Source organism: Neolamprologus multifasciatus, chromosome 20, assembly GCF_963576455.1.
Source record: "Neolamprologus multifasciatus chromosome 20, fNeoMul1.2, whole genome shotgun sequence".
In the NCBI taxonomy this organism is placed as follows: Eukaryota; Metazoa; Chordata; class Actinopteri; order Cichliformes; family Cichlidae; genus Neolamprologus; species Neolamprologus multifasciatus.
The window spans coordinates 12299058-12320615 of NC_140458.1; the positions used below are offsets into that span (position 1 = coordinate 12299058).

Below are 21558 nucleotides of genomic sequence, written 5' to 3' on the forward strand. Positions count from 1 at the left end.
ATAATATTTAAGTATTAAAAATATTATTTCATTATAGTGCTTGAGCATAAACCATAAGCTGGTGGTTAAACCATTACAAAGAAAAAAGAAATCTTAGATCATAACCTAATTTAAAACATACATGCATCTATTTTCTTCTGCTTATATACAGGGTTGCTGGTGGGCTGGAACCTATCCCAGCTGCCAGGGGGCAAGAAGCGACTTAAAAAACTGACGTGAGTATTGCCTATTGTAAAGTGCCAGTTACAATATTGTGTTTGAAAATGGAGCAAAGTGCACACAAGTTCAAACCTGCATATTAGGTTCAGTATTTGTACTTATTACTGCCATACCTGCCTCTACAGTAGGTTGATACTGTATGAAAGAACCTGGCCTGACCTTGTCAGTTAGAAAATAGTTACACAAGACAATGCACAAATAACAAATATAAACACACAAAACCGTTTTAAGTGTTAGTCAGTGTCAGTTTAGTGAATGAAAGGTGTGGAAACTGGTATATTTGCAGCTGGTTTTATTATATATGTATTTGTAGGAGATTCCTTTTTTGAGCTCAAATTTTCAGAAGGAGGTTTTGTAAATGAAGCACACACAAAAAGGGGTTTACTAAGGTTTGCAGTGGACATGTTGCCACAAAGAAGCATGTCTTACTTTGTACCTGATGTGGTTTTGATAGATGATAAGTAAGTGTTTATTTATTTGGAATGGGAGGAGGAGATGTTATCTGAACAAGTGCGTAACTGGCAAAGATGGATGGAAGCTATGACTGCAGTGCCAATAATTTGGCTCTGCCCTGTAACTCTTCACTGAGTCCTCACCCTATATATCCAGAGCCAAGCTTAGCATATCCCCGCTCTTCAGTAAATAGTGTCCCGATGAAACAGACCAGAACCTACCTGAACTGAACAGTGTAAGAGAAAGGAGGGGAATCCCCTCAGCCTCACATAGTCTCACACAGCCTGTAGAAAAAACATGCACATGGCACAGTAGTGATATCTTCATTAACATATGGATAGGCTGAGAATTAATGATAAATGTTATATTTTCTACAAGACAACATAAAAGTCAGCTATTACAGACAATTTAAGGTTTATACCATGGAATAGTTTGTAATAACGCAGCTCCTCTCTTAGTTTATCAGGAGAAGATCCAGATGATTTACACAGAGGACAGCAGTCCCCAGCAGCTTTTAAAAAAGAATAGTTATCCTTGTATCAAAAACATTGATTTACCTTCAGCATCTTCTTATATATATGATTTGTCTATATTTCTTTTGGCGTGTTTTTATGCATTCATTTTGTTAGCATGTTACTCTCGCCAAATTTGGTCTATTCATTTTTGGCTGTCTTTGTTACTGGATCACCCACAGAACTCTCCACTCTCATTTGTGAAACTCAAACTAGCAGCAATTTGCCCTGCTTTGAAAGTGTGGCTCCTTAAACTCTGGGCAGGAGTTAAGAATTTTCCCTAAAAGTGTGTGACATCTGTAAAAGCTTGTTGAAATGGGCTGGAATGAGCTTATTATATTATATTATTATAGCCAATATTGGAAGTCAGAACCTGACTAGCAATGTAGTGGGTAGTAGTGGTGGGATTTCCGGCTCCTTTTAGAGAACCAGCTCTTTCGGCTCGGCTCACTAAGAAAGCCGGCTCTTTCGGCTCTTCAGGTTGTTTTGTTGCTTTAATTAATTTATTATTAACAATAATATAAAATTATGCGCAAAAGGAATTACTAATGTAAAAAAAATGTTTTTATTTATATATGTTTATTAGTGCTGTCAATAGATTTAAAAAAATTAACTAACTAATCTCACAATTTTCTGTTATTAATTGCGATTAATCGCAATTACTTGATTAATAGCCTGGCTCCAATTACATTTTTTTATTCTTTATATTTTAAGATTGTAACAGACATTTATGCAACACAATGAAGTAAATGCAGAATAAACACAAAGAATGTATGCTGAAATTCAAAGAGAATTTTAATAGTTTTCATCAATCTTTAACACAGTGAAAACTTACAAAAAACCTTTAAGGCCATCAACAGTGACCGAACCCAGGCCTGCAGGTTAAAGTGAATATCATAACAATAAAGGGTGCACAAAACTCAGTATTTAAAACACAAAAAGACACGGCTGAAAACCCAGAATGTTGAACATTTTTCACTTCAAAGGAGCGATCTGGCTTAGTCCTTCTTTGCACTCAGCCAGTTACTGAGGCAGACTATTTCGTTTACATTGTCTGATGACAAAGAAGCACGCTTCTTTTGAATGATGTGACCTGAGAGTGAGAATAATCTCTCACAAGGCACTGTGGTTGCAGGGGTTGACAGGTACTTGCGTGCAATAGGTGCCAGCCTGGCATGTGCTCCTTCTTTCTTTAACCACCACTGTAGTGGACACTCTCCTATGTCAATTTTGGGCTCTGCTTTGTACAGATTCAGACAGCGGTCTATAGCATCTTCCTCTTCCTCTGTATCTGAATCAGGAGAACCCAGCAAGCAGATGGACATCTTGCTCTTCTTTGGTGAGGGTTCCTCTGTTTTCTGAGCAGATGGTTGGTGTGCATCTGTCTCTGACATCAGAAGGTCATGTACTGATGCCCACACCTCTGTTCTTTCATCTTTGGAAAGGCATTTAAGGTCTTTAAACCTGGGATCAAGGGCAGTAGCGATCTTCAGCCATGTGAGATTGCTGCTGTCCCTCCGCTGAGCTAGGTCTGTGGTAAAAACCTTCTTAAACCTCAAAACGTAGACAGGGTCATCATCTGAGGGCTCCATAATCCTGAACAAATGACACAAGGCTGGCAACACCATGGAACAGGAGACATACCGCTCTCCCCCCAGCAGTTCGGTAACATATCTGCAATAGAAAGATCAAGTCTGTGTTTTTCTATTAATCACACAGAGACAAACATAAATACCACATATGAAAATACACAGAGAGGTGGAGGTGGAGAACATACTTGAAAACAAAGCTAGAACGCAAAGATAGACACACAATCATGAGAAACAAAATTATTTACCTGCAAGGTTCCAGTAGTTCCTCCAGCTTTTGCAGTCTGTCAAGCTCCTGGTCAGTCAACATGGTCACCTTGCTGTTTTGTTGAGTCAGGATGGTGGTCAGCCCAGATTTGTTTCTCTGGATCCGCTTGATCATCTCTAGGGTGGAGTTCCATCTTGTTGGAACGTCCTGAACAAGCGGTTCTGTTTGATGTCCATGTGCAGCTTGCTGTGCCTTTAATTCCTGAGCGTTTGCTGGACTATGCTTAAAATGTCCAACAACATGCGACATTTGGCCAGAGCCCTTTCAAATGCGCTGTCATTAAGAGAAACTGTGACCGTTCTTTGCAGAATGTGGGCCATGCAGGGCATGTGTTCAAATGGAAGTAGTCTGGCGGCTGCAACCATGTTACGAGCACTGTCGGTGCCAAGTGTGGTTACCTTGTCCTTGATTTTCCATTCGTTTGCAACATTCAGAAAATGGTCAGCACACGCCTCAGCATAGTGTCTCTCTTCAGTTTTACTCACTGTTAGTGCAAACGATTGCATAGTCCAGTCGTTATCAATAAAATGCGCCATGACCCCCAAGTAATTATCGTTGTTCACCGAAGTCCACTGGTCTCCGGTGAGAGCGACGGTCCTTACTTGCACAAGCTTGCTACACTGCTGAGCCCTCTGGTCCCCATACAAAGTGTGCAGTCTCGACACAATGGTTCCTCTCGAGGGCAGATTGTAACACTCATCTCCTGATGCAGCGCGAATGACTTCTCTCAGTCCATCATCTTCTACTATGCTAACTGGTCGGCAGTTTTTAGCTATCTAAACAACCAAGGAATTGGTTAATTTTTCTCTCACATTTTTTGTTATTCGTCCACGAGCACCATACTCCTGAAGCGTAGACTGGCGAGGTCCCGTAGAGGTGGATTCAGTTGGGTGTTTTGCTCTCAGGTGATACGCCAGTGATGAACTGCTTCTGTGGTACTTGAATTCAGCTTTGCAAATTGTGCATCTTACTCTCGTTTTGTCCAACAAGCCATCAGGCAACTTCTTAAAGAGAAACTTTCCACCCAAAAGTCCGCCCTCGTCCATGCTTGCGTGTGTTAGCTAGTGTTAGCTAGATAGTAGCATGGTGTCACTTCTTCTTCTAATCATTTCTGTCAGGCCAAACGCCAGCATAGCACACTGTTGCCCCATCCTCCAGAGGTGCTCATGAGTTTAAAGGTCTTAGATTACAGGAAATTAATTTAAAAAAAATCAGCGTTAAATTTTTTTAACGCGTTAAACATTTCGCGTTAATCTTAACAATTAACGCGATAATTTTGACAGCACTAATGTTTATATATAAATATATGTGGTGGCCCCTAGAGACAAAACACGTACAAACTCCAAAAAGCAGATACAAACTCCAAAACACATTCCTAGCGTTAACTGAACTTCCAAAACAGAGCTACCTAGATCACTTAAATTACACAATTGAAAGCATATGTGTACTGTTTGTGTATTTATACACAAGCACTCATATATATTCAAATAATTTAAAAAAAAGGTTCATTTACCTGTTACTACCACACACCAAATCCGGTCGTTGGTACTTGCTGGCTTGTGTAGCCACTAGGTAACAAAAGCTCAACACTGCCCCTAGCATCCTGGAGCACTTCTGTTGTGTTTTGTACCAGTTTTGGAGTTTTTATGTGTTTTGGAGTTTTTACGTGTTTTGGAGTTTTTACGTGTTTTGGAGTTTTTACGTGCTTTGTCTCTAGGGGCCACTGTAAATATACTTTTATTTATTCACTCCACATAAAATGTGATAAATAATATAATACAAAACCAACTAGTCACAGTTCAACTTTTAACTATTTAAATTTTCAGCTTTTTCCTTTTAAACAAATTTAAAATGAAACAACACAAAACACTGCAAACCACAACACAATTAAATATAAATTAAAATATGAAAACAAAAAGAAGATGCACATTCTCTGTCATATGGGCCTGCATGAATAAACTTTCTGAATCCTTTATTGGATGTGGATGATTACTATACCTTTCTAATGTGACGATGTTGTCCCTGGCTCTCTTTCACGCTCTGTTCCTGTGCTACTGTGAGTGTAACTACCGCCCCTCCCCCCTCTTCCCAGCGCAAAGCACAAGGCTCGCATGCGGAGTGAAGCGGAAAAAAGAGCGAGAGAGAGGGTGAGAGAAGGAAAACAAAACCCACGGCTTGTGATAAGGAGCCCGACTCGCGTCGTTCACGTCAAAGACCCGTCTCTAAGAGCCATTTTGTTCGCGACCGACACATCACTAGTGGGTAGAGGGTGTTTTATTCTTATAAATTAAAATACGTAATTTAGGTTGGTGGTGCATTGAAGGCCCGCCACAGCAGTGCTGTTGTTAGTCTACTTAAAACCCACAGGGCATTACACAGAAAACATGAGCAATGGATGGAGTTGACAAAAGTAGTCAGAATGTGGTTAATAGTGAAGGATTGACTGTGATTCCCACAAGCCATGTGGTTTACAGCTACATGTTATAGTGTGTTGCTTTTAAGCAGTTCAGCAAAAACGCTGCTTGTCATGATGATGGGCAAAACAAAGAAGCCACAGATAGCAGTTGCTTCTAGGAAAGGCGATCCAAAACAAATTTGTCAAACTGGTTGAACTAGAAAGCTAGCTGCTGGGCACTAAAGCAGCCAGTATATTATGGAACTATATATCTTTGTGAGTTGCCATTAAAAATTTTTACATGTAGTGAGGTTACTTCTCTTGCAGGCGTTTTATTATGCAATGCTGGAACATCAGAAACAACAATGAAGCAAAATCTGCAAAATCTGAAGCAAATGAAAATACTTCCAACTGTTCCAACTATTATTTTTATTTTTATTTTGCAATAAGATGCACACATCATAGGAACACTATATAAAGGTTGATTTGGAAGTAGTCACAGGGCCAAGCTGGGGAATGCACAAAACGTTTGGCATCTGCGTACACACACATTAAACACTGAGCATTCACACACAAACTGCTTTCACCTGAGTCACTGCCACTCCTTCTAGCTATAAATATGCAATGTCCAAAAAACATGTCAAATGGAGAACAGGTGCCACCTGCATAGTTCAGTAATGCAACACTAGTAGTACTGAAAACATATGAAGTCACAAGAACAAAACACCATGCATTTGTAAATACAATATTTCCATTCATGATTCTGTAGTTTCCACATGCATAAAGCAATAATTTATAAAATCTTAAAGAAATAGGTTTTGGCAGAAGGAGGAGGGTATTCACTGTGACTTGTTTTGGTGACTCATTTCTAATATTCTTCTTTTTATCTTTTCATCACAACAAGAAGAGTGCCCTGACTTTTATTGTGTATTTTCCACTTTGAACTCTGTATAGGCACATCACCCTTCGAGCCAGATTCTGGCAGATCGGACACTTGCACAAAGGCATTCTCACACTTAGGACAAAGAAGTCACAGATAATGGACTAAACAGCTCATTCTAACTTTTCTTCTTTTATATCGATCACTGAGGTCTCAAGGTTAAAAGTGGAGCTTCACTTAGAAAAACTGTTTTTACTTACTTGTTTTAACTTTAACTTTTATCTTTCTGTGCTGGATAAAGACTTAGACTCTCAGAATTACTTTCTCTTTCTTGAGAGGAAGAACTGAAGACAGTGACGTGTTGTTTTAGCCTTGCTTAAATGTGTACACATATACATAGCAGACATAAAGTTAAACATAAATGCACCCTTCTGGAAGTGTAAAGTTAAGAATTGGGCTGTATTATGCAGCTTTTGATTTGCATTAAAAGTCTTTCCAGCACAAGTTAATTAGGTCATGAGATCTTGGTTTGATAGTCACGGCCCTTTGAAATGAGTCACACCTTAAGGAAGGTGTTCATAGAGAAGTCTGATAACTTGCATGATGGGAATAGTATCTGTTGCACTATAATTGCCAATTAAGAGGAAAAAGATGATCTAAGGTGCCCAGAATTTTTACGTTTCAGTGTGAAATGTAAGGAAGCTTTATATTATTACTACAGGTCTCTTGAATTTCCTTTTTCATGTATGCAAGCCATATATAAAGATTTGTTTGCTCAGCAAATGCCATTTCAGTTCAGTTTTGTTCCTCACACGGCTGCTTGGAACCTGTAGTTTCAAGAATGGGGAGGAGGGAAAATTCCCTCCGGCAGTAAGAGGTGTATAGCTTCAACTTTAAGCCATTTCTTCTTAACCAAAACAAGTTACTGCATGAGCATGGAATGTCCCATATGGAAATTTGCATACAAGTGCTATTAGTGACACAGCCTCTAAAAATTTCAGTTAGTAATTAATTAAGTATGCCACAGTTATTTGGGTGTACACTAAATTCCAAAGGAAAGTTCTGGATAAGTACACTTTCAAAAAAAATTGAACTTTGCCACTGGGCCAGCCATGCTGGGGTTTGCATCCATGTGGAGGAAATTCTATTACATAAAAAGAGAAAGAGACACAGAGAGCGATTTTTGCTCCTAAGTGATTCAAATTTAGGCTTTATCATGATTAGTCAGATGGTATCTTTCCTCAGCTTCTTCATCGTCTGATTCTTCATCCCTAGTTTGGGGCGCAGAGGTCAGCAGCAGAGTGTCTGCATGGACTTCTTCATCATCCGACTGGATCACAGGTGTGTCCACGCCACTCGCGCTGCTATCACTGGAAGCAGACGATGTAGACGAAATGCGAGACTGCGAGCTACGGAACGGCTCATTTTGTCGTTTCAGAGATGCACACTCCCTGTAGACAACCTCGGCATCTTCATCGTCTTCATCGTCTTCCTCACCCTCTGCAATTAAAGTCTGTTAGATTATGTTGGTACTTGTCACCATGTTTAAAGTCTGAACAGGGTTTGATCAGGTTCACCCAAAAATGCCCCTTAATGTCATATAAAGCCTTTAACTTTTGACCCAAACTGCCCCGCAGTGTCATTGTTATTCAACCGAATCAAGACAGTATTTCAGCACAGCACTGTGTCATTGTTTGACAAAATATAAAAACAAAACAAAAACATTTTTGTAACAAAATGTCCTATTTTGAAAACTTTTTAAAAAAATTTTTTATGAAAGAGATGTTAAAAAAAATCATCACCAGAGTAAGTGAAAGGGCCAGAGTATGTGGTGTGCTTAAAAAATGTCTGCATGGGAAATCTATGTACAAGAATAGCTTTTGAATAGTATAGTGCAGGGGTCTGCAACCTTTAGGACCCAAAGAGCCATTTGGACCCGGTTCCCACGCAAAAGAAAACACTGGGAGCCCCAAATACTTTTTGACATCTAAAATGAAGATAACACTATATATTTTGTTTTTTACCTTTATGCTTTGTGTGAACAACTAAGGTGTGTTGCTTATGAAATCCATGAAGTGCTACAGAGAAAATTACATTTTATTTATGTAATTAACACATTTTGAACTCTTAAAGAAATATAACAAAAGGAAAGACCCCCAGCTGAGCTAAAATGATCCAACAAACAAAAACTGTTGTGCGCCGCCACCCTTATATCGCCTTTGGGCTTTTGGAGCCTTGACCTGACTTTTAAAAAATAATTTTAAAAAAAGCACTATGCTGCTGAAAAAAGAAAAATAGATATTTGCAAAATTCTTCCTAAATATGTATTTTACCTGGTTAATGTGTGTGGCGGGGCGTGGTCTGCAGTGCCGCTGCAGGGGGAGGCGATCACACCTCGCCGCCTTAACGTCTGTGCTATCTATGCTGTTGTTGGTGTATGTCGGGCTGTGAGCTGAAAAGCTACAGCCGGCTGTATGCATACAGCAACCGTGTGTAAAAAGTGGTCAATAAAGAGATGCTGAAAAGCATGTTCATGGAAACAGCGTTGGGTCTGCCATGGTACAATGAGACTTCTGCTCCTGAACCTCTGAACAGCAGGACTGTAAGCTGTCATCTGTGAGGCGTGAGCGGTGTTTGTTTTTAACATAGTTCACGGTGGAGAATAGCTGCTGACATAATGTGGATCCGAAGATCCATAATTGGCCTACCTGGGGTTGAAAGTCTCGATAAATGCATGGCGTGTGACGCTTATTTTGAGCGATGAAAAAATAATAGAATAGAATTTTATTTTTATATTTCAATATCACAATAATCTTCCAATTTAGAACTACAAGTTTAAAAAAAAGAACTAACATAAATAAAATACACTTCAGCTAAATACTTGTTTATTACTAATTTATTTTCCCAAACCATGCGGAGCCGCACTATAAGGACTAAAGAGCCAGCTCCGGAGCCGCAGGTTGCTGACCCCTGGTATAGTGGCAGCAGATTAATTGTGCCCGAGAGGCAAACGGTGTACCTGGAAGTGGAGACGCCAGAGCTCCCTCATCTGCTTCTGAGCCTGAGTTGAGGAACACATCAAGGGCTTCATGATCCGATACATCCATCAGGTCCATCTGCTCAAGGGTGTCCACATTCACCTCCATCGAAGAGATACTACCCATGGGGGCTGCATGAACAGGATATAACTCACACATTATCATGCTCATATCTATCCATATCTATCCATATATATATATATATATATATATATATATACATATATAGGGATTAGATAGATTATCACTCACGTTTCCTGTGGTCAATCTGCAGTTGGGCAGTAGGTAAGTCATTATCCATGTCATGCTGGTAGACTTCTTCAAAAAAGCGCCGTCTCTCTCTTAGTTTTAGGTGTTGAGCAGAGTCATTGTTTAACAGCTTCTGAGTCTTGTCTGTCTCAGCTGATCAAGAAAAAAGAGAAAAAGACAAGAAAGCACATTAAAGCACTGGCTTTACATTCCTTTCAATGTAGTACTATGTTATACTAATAACTAGGAAGAGAAGGTGTCTCTTTTCTAGCGTACAACATGTAGGTTTCTTTTCTTGATACATAAAGGCTCTAGAAGGGCAGCTCTTCTGAGTGCAACATAATCTGTTAGTCAGATAAACATAACAACATCCTCGCCCAGTAGTAGTGGAGTAGTTTCATAAATCAACCTAAAAACGTGCTTATAACCTTATATTTTGATTCATTCTGTTTGGCCTTTAGATAGAGTTAGGTTTAAACAGCTTTTTCATGAAAGTTGGCGAACAGGAGAAAGGTTAAAGGATCACGTAACCTCACATTCCGTTTCATTGTCTGCATCTTTAGAAACGTGTAGCCACGCATTCCTTGGTAGTTGAGGTGTGTTATATACCTCATATGAGCTGCAGCACAGGATTAAAAACTAACCAAGAAAATCTATTGCATGGATTAATTTTTCTAATGCTCGCCTCATAAAATCAATAAAGAAATAAAGGGACAACAAAAGTTTCTTTTCATTTTTTATGTTCTCTTGAATTCAAACTCATACCATGAAACAGATGACATGTGCCAAATGAATTCCAGAAATGTGAGTGTAGCCTACTGGTCAGACTGGTAAATAATAATACGTTTCTTTTACTGGTAAATAATAACAGCATATTTCATAATAACAGCTCAACTGTCATGCAAAGAGAAACAAGTGTTATGTTGTCAACATCTGTTGACAACGTAACACTTGTCCCACTTGGACATCTATTGCAGACACCTTGTTAGAATCCTTACCGAGATACTTTATGTTGGTTGTTCCCCATATTTGTCACAACTCTATGTAATGCGGTTTACAACGTATCTCAGCATGTCACTGTCAACTACTCAGCTCTGTTTACCAGTACTTACAAAGCTCAGAGAGTAGGGGGAAGACATGCAGGAAATGGCCCGGGGCAGATTCTACTTGCTTAACCCTAAGAGCTATACAGTTCATAGGGTAGTTCAAAACATTTAAATAACTTTCTTCTTCTTCAATTCAATTTGTACGACTGTGGATTGATTCAGCTGTGCTTTTTTTAAGTTTTGTTAGTAACTTTCACATTGTCTTTTAAGGCTGTGTGAAAGTCATTGGATTTGTGGTGTTGTTCACACCTAGTTATCATGCCAAGAGCTGAGTAATAACAAAATTCTGTAAATGTTCATTAAATATGGAAGGACGCAGGACAACAAACACAGCTCAAAAATGTATCTCTGACAGCACTCAAAATTGTGTTAGTCTAGTCAAAGATTTTGTGTTTGATATGTTTAATGAGTAACTAAAAAGAATGGATCCTTTGCTATTTGGAAGGGCGGTGATTCAATCCCTTGTACCTCCAGTCTATGTGATTTTCAGTAGCTTGGACAAGCTACTGAAAGTTGTTTCGCATACATACATTGTGCGTGTGTGTGTTTAAGTATTAGACAAAATGTTTAAAGGCATAAAATGAAAGTGCTGTATGAGGCTTGTAGGAGAAGGTAGAAAAACACTATAAGTAGCAGTCAATTTACCAATGTTTTCTTGCAGTTATACGAAATCAGTATCATACTTTAAGTCCCCATTCACTTCTTAACGTTACACTACTTTGTACTAACAGTGAAACTCACTGAAATGGAGAGTCTCTAATGAGAAATTGTTATTCTTCCTTTTCCATACTTTATTCTTTCCTCTTCTTCTTTCACTATTGCTCTCTTTCCATGTTTGTTTCACTCAGCCCTTATGTAACTTTACCTAACGCAAAGAAATAATGATGCTGGTCTGACCTCTAGTGTTCACAGTCAGACTCACATGTAGTTGGTGAATCGGTTCAGTGAAGTCTGCTGAAGATTTTAGGGAAATGGAGCTATTTTTTAATTATTATTATGAAAAATAAGAGAGCATTTGTCCTCGATTCTGCCACGTGCATTGTCCTCTACTGGGTCGACAGGCTGTGATTGTGTAATTGTGCTACATCTTCCTCAGCAAACACAGGGCCTCTTTCCCCCCAGGCACCCTTAGCTGACACTTTGAGTCATGTCATCATTGTTTTGGGGATATGTGTACATGCATGTATGTGTAAATTTGAAAGTGTCAGCATGTTCACATGACTGAGTGCTTATGCATTTATGCTATTTAGTTTGTATTCTGTCACCCAGTGAACTCAACATGCTTTTGATGTCAGCACATGAAGAGAAGTATTTACTTTTCTACACTGAGCATTAATGTTCTCCTGCCTGAAAACAAAGACAACAGCCCATTTGTGTCACCCTGGGTCCTCCTTAATTTATTTCTCTCTCCAGAAACCTTGTTAGTCTGCCGGGTACTTTTTTCTTCCCTGGAAGATTGTGTCCACTGTCATCCATGAGTGATAACCCAATATTCTGTCATTCAATTGGTCTGAGAAGGAAGTTCTGTCCCTTTGCCTGCCCCTTTAAGCAGTTGGTGGGAAGACAGTCAATGGAAAAAAGTGTACTGTGTTTTTAAGCATATACCAGTGCCAGACCATAGATGTAATAAATGAACATGTCAGTACTACACTAGTTTAAAAATACAAATATACTCAAATCATCTGACAAACTCAACTGTTCAAAGATTTAAAAAAACAAACACTTGAGACTCACTTGAAGAATGACTTTCATGTTAAAACGGCCAATGTCAGAGATATAATTAACATGTATATATGTTAAACAAAGCACAAACGGGGTGCTGGATTTTGATGCCAGTTGTTAGGTGAAGTGGATCACAGAAAAGGGCTTCACCAAAAGCTTTCTTGTAATTAATTTGGTCACTATCAGATTGCTGTGATCACCCATTTAGTATGGAAGAAATGCTAACTTCTTTGCAAACACTACTACTGGCTGAATGTCAGTAAAGCTTGAAAAAATGTTGACTTTTAAAGCAGAAGTTGGGTCTCACTGCTGCAGACATTATGTTTCAAAAGATGCTTTTACTGTGAAGTGAGACTCCAAGCGAGTCTCACTTCAAAGTAAAAGTGAATCTCCATTTTGGGTTTGTGTCACATTGTTTGGAGTATCACTCCTACTCGGAGGGCAGCTGGTGTGTGTTTGCAGGTTACCCTGCGTCTTCCATGCAAACGACCAAAGCAATTGCACTTTCACCTAGTGACTACCACCATCCGCCTGCAGCCATTGGCCAGCTAGATGGTAAATACACATTTTTTCATTGCGACTAGTTGTTTCAGGGGTTGCTGACCAGTCAAATCAAGTCTGTGTGACTGGGGCCTTAGCTGATGATTTAGCACTTCAACCCCTCTTCTAAGTCTGATCATTTCTAACTCCAAAAAATCAATATGTTGATACCATAAAGCTAGTGAAGGCCTTCCAGCGAATAGTGCAGTGTAGGGCTGGGCCATATCATACCGTTCACGGTAATACCGGTATAATGCTGGGCAACGATAAGAAAATGAAATATCGCAATAGAATATGGGTAAAACGCGCATGCGCAGTGCCTTTGCTTTCATACGCACATGGCGGAAAAAGCATGGCGGCGACGCAGAATGAGATGAGCGAAAGTGGATCGTTAAATGAAACGGATGAACCAGAATTGGTTTGTAAAAATGCTGCAACTTCAGTGGTGTGGAACTGGTTTGGCTTTCGTCCGTCAGATACACAACAAAGCACTATTTTTGGTAGAACATGCTAGCGGGCCGTCGTTATTACCGTGTTTTTTGGAAAATGCGGCACACTTAAAATCAATCCTTTGATTTTTCTGAAAATCAACAGTGCCCCTTATAATCCCGTGTGCCTTGTGTATGAATGTGTTTACTGACCTCGAAACAATTTTATGTGGTACACGGCGCTCGAAAATCTGTCAAATGTTTTAGTACGACTTTGCTAAGCTGAGCATCGCGGAGTTATACGTACCGTGCTTCAACATAATATTACCGTATTGTGTGTGTATAACCTCTTTTAAAGTTTTGTGGATATTATACATGGTTATGCTGAGGATATGTCGGCCAATTTCCACTGGAAATGCCTTTTGGTTAAACTGTCAGCAAGGAATTTGCATTTGCACGGTAAAATTTTTATATAGCTATATGCACATAAAAAACAGCTGCTTGTTCAAGTGAAAATACTTTGATGGGGTTTTTTTGCACTAATAAAGTTGTGGAGTTGTAAAGTAATTTGTCTAGTGTCAATTATATCGTCAGTTATATCGTTATCGCAAATTTTCAAATGTATATCGTGATAAATATTTTTGGTCATATCGCCCTGCTCTAGTGCAGTGATTACATCTGTTTTTCATATAGAGTTGCTAAAGCTTTAGATGACATGCCTTTATTAGACTACACTCCAAAACAAAGTTGTTCAAATCAACAGTGAATTGCAGGAGGAATAGTATGAAACTTAATATGATATTTGACCAAATAATGATGGACATGCAAGCTACTAAAATCACCCGTCCACCATCTTGCCACCTGCCAGTGTCCATAAACATTTTAGAGGAATCATTTGGCAACAGTGAAAATTTTGATACAAATTAAGTACTTACTTACTTACTTACTTACTTAATAATGATGAAACTTGACAATGATTAAACTGAACAGCTTACATAAAGTTTAGTTTTGCCCCTTGGCCATATGGAAGTCTCTTTCTCTCTCTGTATCTCTGTGACTATCTCTTGCCTTCTTCCCCTTTGTCTGTTTAAAATATAAAAATCATATTGCATTACTCAAGTTGAGTTGACCAATGGACATGTCCAACCCACACACAGTCTCAGCCGCATGTCCCCATCTGTCTGCCCTGACAGGGGAGAGAAACATATATGTAAAAAACTGACTCATTCAGATAACCTTTGGGGTTCCTGCCACACTGCTGTGGAAGACGTGTAGGAGGTATCCATGCAAATTGGCTAAGGTTACATTACTACCAGGCAGAGGTCATAGCTTCTAGAGGGAAATCTTGTGCTTTTGACAGGGATTATTATTGTTATTAAATCCCTTATTTAAACAGGTTGTCACTGAGATCAAGATATGTTTTTCTTGAGAAACCAGTGAACAAAAGACAAACTAAAGAGTAGACTGACTTGTAGACATGCAGACAGATGATACAAACACACATTGTATACACATGTATACATTACACAAATATACAGTAACTTCCAGGGACTCCTATGTTAAACTAATGAAGAGGACCTAACCTGTTGTTTGGTGTTTTCTAGTCAGCATAATGACATCATACTATATCATGTATCATCCAGGTTTTATAGATATAAATTAGATGTTGTACTGATAATACCATCGTCTGTGATGGTATGATAGGGCAGAATGGAATTACCACCTTGCATATCTAGAACAACAACATCAGGGCATGTACACGTTTTAGAGCAACATGTCCTCGCATCCAGACAATGTCTTTTTCAGGGAGGGCCTTGCATATTTTAGCAAGACAGTACAATAAAGTAGCAGATGCTGCATGGTGGTAAACATGGCCCTGTCACAAATTCTGTGAAACTTGTTGCTGCAATTAAATTCAAAGTGATTTACTTTTTTTTCCCTTGAAATAGTAAACTTTCACTTTTGTCACTGTTGTGACAAAAGTGGGGTTGTGAGATTTTCAAATCATTTTCTGTTTTTATTCGGAATTGGGGGTTGAATAAGCGATAACATCTCTTTTGACCTGACATTGCAAGTACTGTGTGTAAATGAAATTAAAGACCAGAGTTAAGCTGGAAAGAGAGCCCTATAGATAAACACCAGACAGTTTTCAAGACTGATAAAATAGTCGTAAATGGTGGAACACATCCATTTCTGTTCACAATCTTATATAAATGTATGCAGCACAATACAGGTCACATAGAAAGCGCTTACTAAAGGTGGGTCAGCAAAGAGAAAGCAGATGTGTGAGTTTTACTTTGTTAGGGAAATGCAGGCCTCAGGACAGGAAGCTTATTAACAATACAGAAGAAAATAAAATCAAGAGAGTAAATGAAAGGAAAAATACAAGGCTACAAATATGTGGGTTCCAAATTGATTTATCATATTTATTGCAAGTGTTACTGCGTGTTAAAACACAGTGATATAGTTACAGTCACTGACTGAACCAGAAGAAATACTTATGTATAACTGCTGTGTGCAAGAACCACCTTCCATCTCGAACTCATTCTGCAGATGATTATCCTGGAGCTGTAAATGTGCTGTTATCCTTAGTGCTGTATAAGATCCATTAATTAGAAATTGACTCCCAATTAGAGGTAAGTAGGTGGTACGCTAATAAGCTAGATATGGTATCTTTTGAATTTCACATCAAACCAGAAAAACACATTACGTAATGCACTTTTGCTCCGGTGCTTTTGTGCTGTGCAACCAATGCTTCTTTATATTTTCTAGGAAAATGAAAATAGCAATTTACTGAAGTATGTGCAAACTATTAAATTAAACCATTTCAATATAAATGCAGTATATAAGACAAAACACAGCCTAAACTACCTTGCAAGCTTTCTTGTAATTTATTTAAGTAGTCTCCAGGAATACTGCTGGCATTCAAGGATATGCTGGAGAGATCATGTCTCTCAGCTGGCCTGAAATGCCTTGGTGTTCCCCCGGACAAGCTGGAGGAGGTGGCAAGGGAGAGGGAGGTTTTGATTTTTCTGCTTAGGCTGCTTCCCCTGCGACCCGGCCACGGATAAGTGGAAGAAAATGGGTGGATGAATAGATGGATGGAATCCCACGATGCTTGTGATCTCTTACATGACGTGTTCCCATCCCCTACCCTGACCCCTCCAGAAATCCTTTCTTGATCTCAACCCACATCATATATACTTAGATCTTACTGTTACATAATACTTGTACCATCCTCATCTGCACACCCTACACTGGACTCCTACTGCATGAGGACTTAGTTCAATGGTTTGATTGCAGTGTATATTAATGTGTGCAGCCAGAAAAAGAGAATGAAAGAAAGTTTTTCAAAGGAGGTTTTTCAAAGAAAGCTGATTGTGGTTCTGCAACCTGAATCTGCTGTGTATTATCCCTGGTTTAAAGTAACTGTAGTGTCAGTGATTTGAGGATAAAGAGCTTTTTAGGTCTGCTTAACTCAGCTTCACCTCTTTCTGACAAATACAAAGATGCAGTGCCACCATGCATGTTTGATGCTTTTGTTATCTGACATTGCATAGAAATAATAGAGTTTGCATTAATATTGAACGTTTTCCTTCTTCTTATTCTTATCTACATTCCACATTCTTTTTCTATAAAATATTTCTGTGCATGCATTGATGTTGATCCGTTCTCCAGTGAACACAAAAGGTATTAGTGATGTGTGAGTTTCTGAGCTTGAGGATATATATGAATTCCAGGGCCAGAGGTGACAATTAAGCTGAAGCACATGATTTTCCTTTCTTCCTTTTGATCCTCTAATCACCGGGGCATGATGCAGTGTCCCCTTCAGCTGTTCTGCTTCTGATAAACTGCAATGATTGGCTTTTATTATTGGATATAAGTGTCTTTTCTGTGATAACAACATTCATCTTTCAATATATGAATATGTGTTATTGTAATGGTGCAGCTGTATATCAAGAGTTCTCTGCCACTGCACTAGGCGCTGGAAACAAATGTTCCTATTGAACTGGAGAGTCACATGGTGTAACATGTAATCCCCTTGTGGCAAGTGGAAAGAAATCCCATGATCATCTTACCATTTTCAGTGAATAGAGATTGGGTGCTTATGTGCGTAAGAGAGCTGGTACAGCAGTCACACTGCATGACCAATAACGTGTGACAGCCCATCCATCTCAAACCCTATCCTTCCTCTCCTACATCTTCTAATTCCCCCCCCCCCCCCCCCCCCCCCGAGACCCCCATCTAACAGCAGTATACAGCTTCAGGATTTTTAGAAATTACTACTAGTATTTACCAACCCAACCACTCCTTTCTCCTGGCTTTGTAGCAACAGTAGTCCATCAAGCATAAATCATTTATGAGTGAGGTCACTGCACCACAACAGCCACCTCCCCCGGTGTGGTTCCTCACTCCTGCCCATACTCACATATCCATTAAACACACAGCCATGTGGCAGATAGTAAATCAAGACTGGTCATTTACAGTATGCTCTTACTATAACACCCAGCACCACCATTATACTAGCCTATGCAATACTACAAGAGACACAGCCTGAAGCCTAGATTCAAGAATACTTGACAGTACATTAATCTACAGTTTAATACATATGTAGCATCAGTCTTTTATCTTCTCCACCCATTTATCTTGAAGCCTACTTAACACTTTTTAATGCTTCTTAATGCTTTATTAGTTGTCTCTCATCTCAAACTCCTATGGTGAGATTATATGTAAACCTCCTCTGACCACCCACTCTCTATATGTCTGATCAAATTTTCTGTTCCCAGGCTGTTCCCATTCCCAAAACCATTAAAGCACTTCACTCACAGCTGAAAACAAAGATGACCTCCAGCCATGCCATATTTAGGCCAGTCTACACAGTGCTTTTATCAGACATACATTTTTATTAATCTTCCTGTGTACAGTACTGCCCATACACAACCCCACAGACAAAGACATTATTAAAGAGCACATTAATATAGCACATTACTCTGTGGACACTTTAACATTACACTGATTCAATTATAAATCTGACTGTGTTTCCCAAGAAAGTAAATCAGTGTCAGCAGATCTTTCCTGTTACTATAAGAAGAACCTCGGACTAGTTCTTGTCCTCTCACTGTGATTAAACAACATCAGCATGACTCATGTTGTACTTCTGCCCAGCTCATTTAGCAGAAAGGAAAAGTAGAATCATATAAACTGATAAATGAATCATGGGTAATAACTTATTACCAGATTTCAGTAACAGTCTTTAAATAAAGTTAACATAACATGCATGTCATACCTACTGTCTACCTACAAAGTAGAGTGTATGTTGTTTTGCTGTCTTATAAAAGAGCCTAATGATTCTAAATGAAAGATGTCATATGAAGGAGATGTCAAATATATTTTGAAGCTCTGGATGTTGGGTTGTGAGTCATGTAAGGCTGTTGCACTAGGAGGAAATTAGAAATCTCAGTGCAGTTGTATATTAAGACTTTCATTGCCTGGAATATTCTGAAATGTGCTGTTGAAAGCAATTTGTTAAATTACCGTCGTAAACTGAAAAAGAGCTACAACACTAAAGCTACTAAATTACTCTGCAGAGTAATTTCCAGTGTGGGTCATAAAGTTATGCACTGCAGGTCTGTTTACTGCTTTGTTTTTCTAACTACATTTCTGTTAACTCATTTACTTACATGCCTGGCGTTTTTTGAGGTTAGTTGACCCAGCAGACGACATGGTTCGATGGTGTGGGAATGGTTGAAGAGCCTTTAGAAGCCTTTGAATAAGTGTTGAATTTGTTTTGTCCCCTCCTGTCAAGGCTCCAGGACAGAATGCTGGTGTGTTTGTAGAGGATGGTCATCTATCCATTACATCTCCTGGCTTTGGTACGGGCGTTATTAAAGATGTAACATTCACATTATCTCCCTTTGCTCTTTTCTGTCTTTTCTTCTGCTCTGCCTTTCCTGCTGTGCTCGCTGACTCTTCCTCTCCCCCCCCCCCCTCCCTTTCTGATCGCCTTTGCTGTTTTTTCTAGGTTTTCCCTCTCACTGCTTCACACTTTCATCTTGGCTGCCTCTCGGTGTCTCACACGCACACACGCAGTCTTGCTCATTCTGTCAGACAAGCTCAGTTGTGTTGTAGGGTGGCGTGTGTGTGTGTGTGTGTGTGGCTTGAAGGGGTTGATAGTGGGCTAGAGCACTATGGCCTGTACCAACTGCTTATGAGGGGGGTCATCAGGACATCTGGATTAGGAGGAGTATAGTCTTTTTACATAACACTGAGGAGTGTACCAAATATAAAAGCCTCCAATTTCAGTTATCCTTGATAAGCATACTTTTTTATTATTTGCAAAATTAACACAGTTTTGTTTTGGAAGTGAACTCTAATAAGAAAACCATATGAGAAAAAACCCCATGACTGACTCTATCATGTCCTCACAGGGTGAAAAAGCTGACAAAAGTCAAAATATCAAGGTAACATTAGTCAATAGATTTCTGAGTTATCTCACCTTGTGACAGATGTGTGTTCTGCTTCCAGTAAAGAAAACAAAATACTGCTTTTTCAACCACAGTACCACCTTCTGGCATTAAGGTAGTGCAGTCAGACATGGCAAAATGCAAGGTGTGACTAATTTGTCTGCTGGGAGATTATTCTTTTACATCGTTGGGAGTATGTTATATATGCTTCTGTTTCTGTTAGTGTGACATTTTAAGTTTGATAAATTGTAGTTCAACCCAAGTAATTCAAATTTGGTCAAGTGTGGAGTGACGGCATTTTCTTCTACATTCATTTACAAACATTTGAACTGTATAATAAATGGGAACACTTAAATACTGAGGTAAACATACTATTAAAAAAACAAAAAGAGGATAATCAGTTATGTGAAGCTTCAATAAACTAAAAAAAGTTGTTGCTGCTTTTATTGTTCATAGTTCATAGTGTGCGATATCTACTTACAGTAGCTTTGAAAATGGAAACCTGTTGCAAGGACAGAATATTGTTGACTTTTCAGGAGTTCTGGCAACTTAACTTACCTTTTTGCCTAACTTGAATATTCCTTTGAGGTTAACAGTAAAATTAAAGCTTCAGTGGCATGCATTTTTACCTTCAGAAACACAGAGGTTTCTGTTGTCATGTACAGAATGAAAAGGTCATTAAAAATACACACGTTACCTAAAATACTTGTTTAAATGCACACATTCACACTTCATACGTGGGAGATGGAGTTAACAGGCACTTAGGATCATTGCAGGTCCTCACTCTCCCTTTCTCAGTAAGAGTCGTCAAACATTCAGTTGCATCACACTTCAGCTGCAACTAATGCCATGGAAAACAGTGCAGACTTTGTAAGGAGAAGAACAATAAGATACGACTGATCATCTAGTTTTTCTATGAAATCTGAGGTTCTCAGTATATTCTTAAAGTTGCACAGCTCAACAGACAATCTGTTTAGATTTATAACTGAAGGCACTCCAACTCAGCAGTGTCCTGTACAGCCTGACTTTGGGGACTTACAGTAACTCTTATGGTGGCTGATGTTTCTAAAAAGAGAAAGATTTTGCTCTCAACATATAAACCCTTATCCACTTAGAGTATGTTAGCCTACTTCTCAACGACTCACAATCCCTCATTTGTGAGTTAATATTGGCACCTGCAGGTGAAGACTGTGTATTACAGCTTATTTTAGTTCACATATCAACAGAAACAGTTTTTTTTGAAAAACTCAGTTTCTGCATTTACATGTGAACAATGAAAACAGAGATTTTTTTTTTTATTAAAAATAAAATGCTATTCAAAATATCACATTCTGCTGTGTGGGGATATTCTGAATAATTTGTATTAGTATTGGAAATTAAAATATTTGTGAGATATTATGCATTTCCACCAAAGAATTTCAGTTGTACTTGAATGCTCATTAAAAAAAAATCACAGTCACTAACTGTATAGGCCTCTGTTACTGTACTTTTATTAAGAGCATTAAACCTTAAGAGCAACAGGTACTCTTTCAGCTCCTCCGCTGAGTTTAAATTATTATTAAACAGGATTATGTCTTTTCTCCACATATGTGTGGACAGTAACGGTAAAGTAAAACATTTGAATCAATTAAAACAGGGATCAACAATTCATTGCTAGTGTTAACTGAAGAAGAGAAGATTGAAAAGACTGAAAAA

General features: G+C 38.8%; 1 protein-coding gene and 1 pseudogene across 2 annotated transcripts; both read right to left on the reverse strand.

Moving 5' to 3' along the window:
- Positions 1-2229: 2229 nt before the first annotated feature.
- On the reverse strand, positions 2230-4338 carry LOC146494522 (E3 SUMO-protein ligase ZBED1-like; annotated as a pseudogene). The gene is made up of 2 exons (XR_014871597.1): positions 3022-4338; positions 2230-2858 (listed from the first exon to the last, which is right to left on the reverse strand). The product of XR_014871597.1 is annotated as an E3 SUMO-protein ligase ZBED1-like (transcript).
- Positions 4339-6408: 2070 nt separating this feature from the next.
- LOC146494523 (dysbindin-like) lies at positions 6409-19649 on the reverse strand. The gene is made up of 4 exons (XM_085146438.1): positions 19081-19649; positions 9607-9756; positions 9336-9485; positions 6409-7816 (listed from the first exon to the last, which is right to left on the reverse strand). The coding sequence occupies exons 1-4, from the start codon at positions 19121-19123 to the stop codon at positions 7521-7523; spliced, it is 639 nt and encodes a 212-aa protein (XP_085002564.1). The 5' UTR covers positions 19124-19649; the 3' UTR covers positions 6409-7520.
- Positions 19650-21558: the final 1909 nt, after the last annotated feature.

Coding starts and splice junctions, on each gene's coding strand:
- LOC146494523 (XM_085146438.1), bottom strand. CDS start 19,123: ATGTCGTCTGCTGGGTCAACTAACCTCAAAAAACGCCAGGCAT. Junction 9,757..19,080: donor CCTCAAAAAACGCCAGGCAT/GTAAGTAAATGA, acceptor TTTCTTGATCAG/CTGAGACAGACAAGACTCAG. Junction 7,817..9,335: donor TCTGGCGTCTCCACTTCCAG/GTACACCGTTTG, acceptor CTTTAATTGCAG/AGGGTGAGGAAGACGATGAA.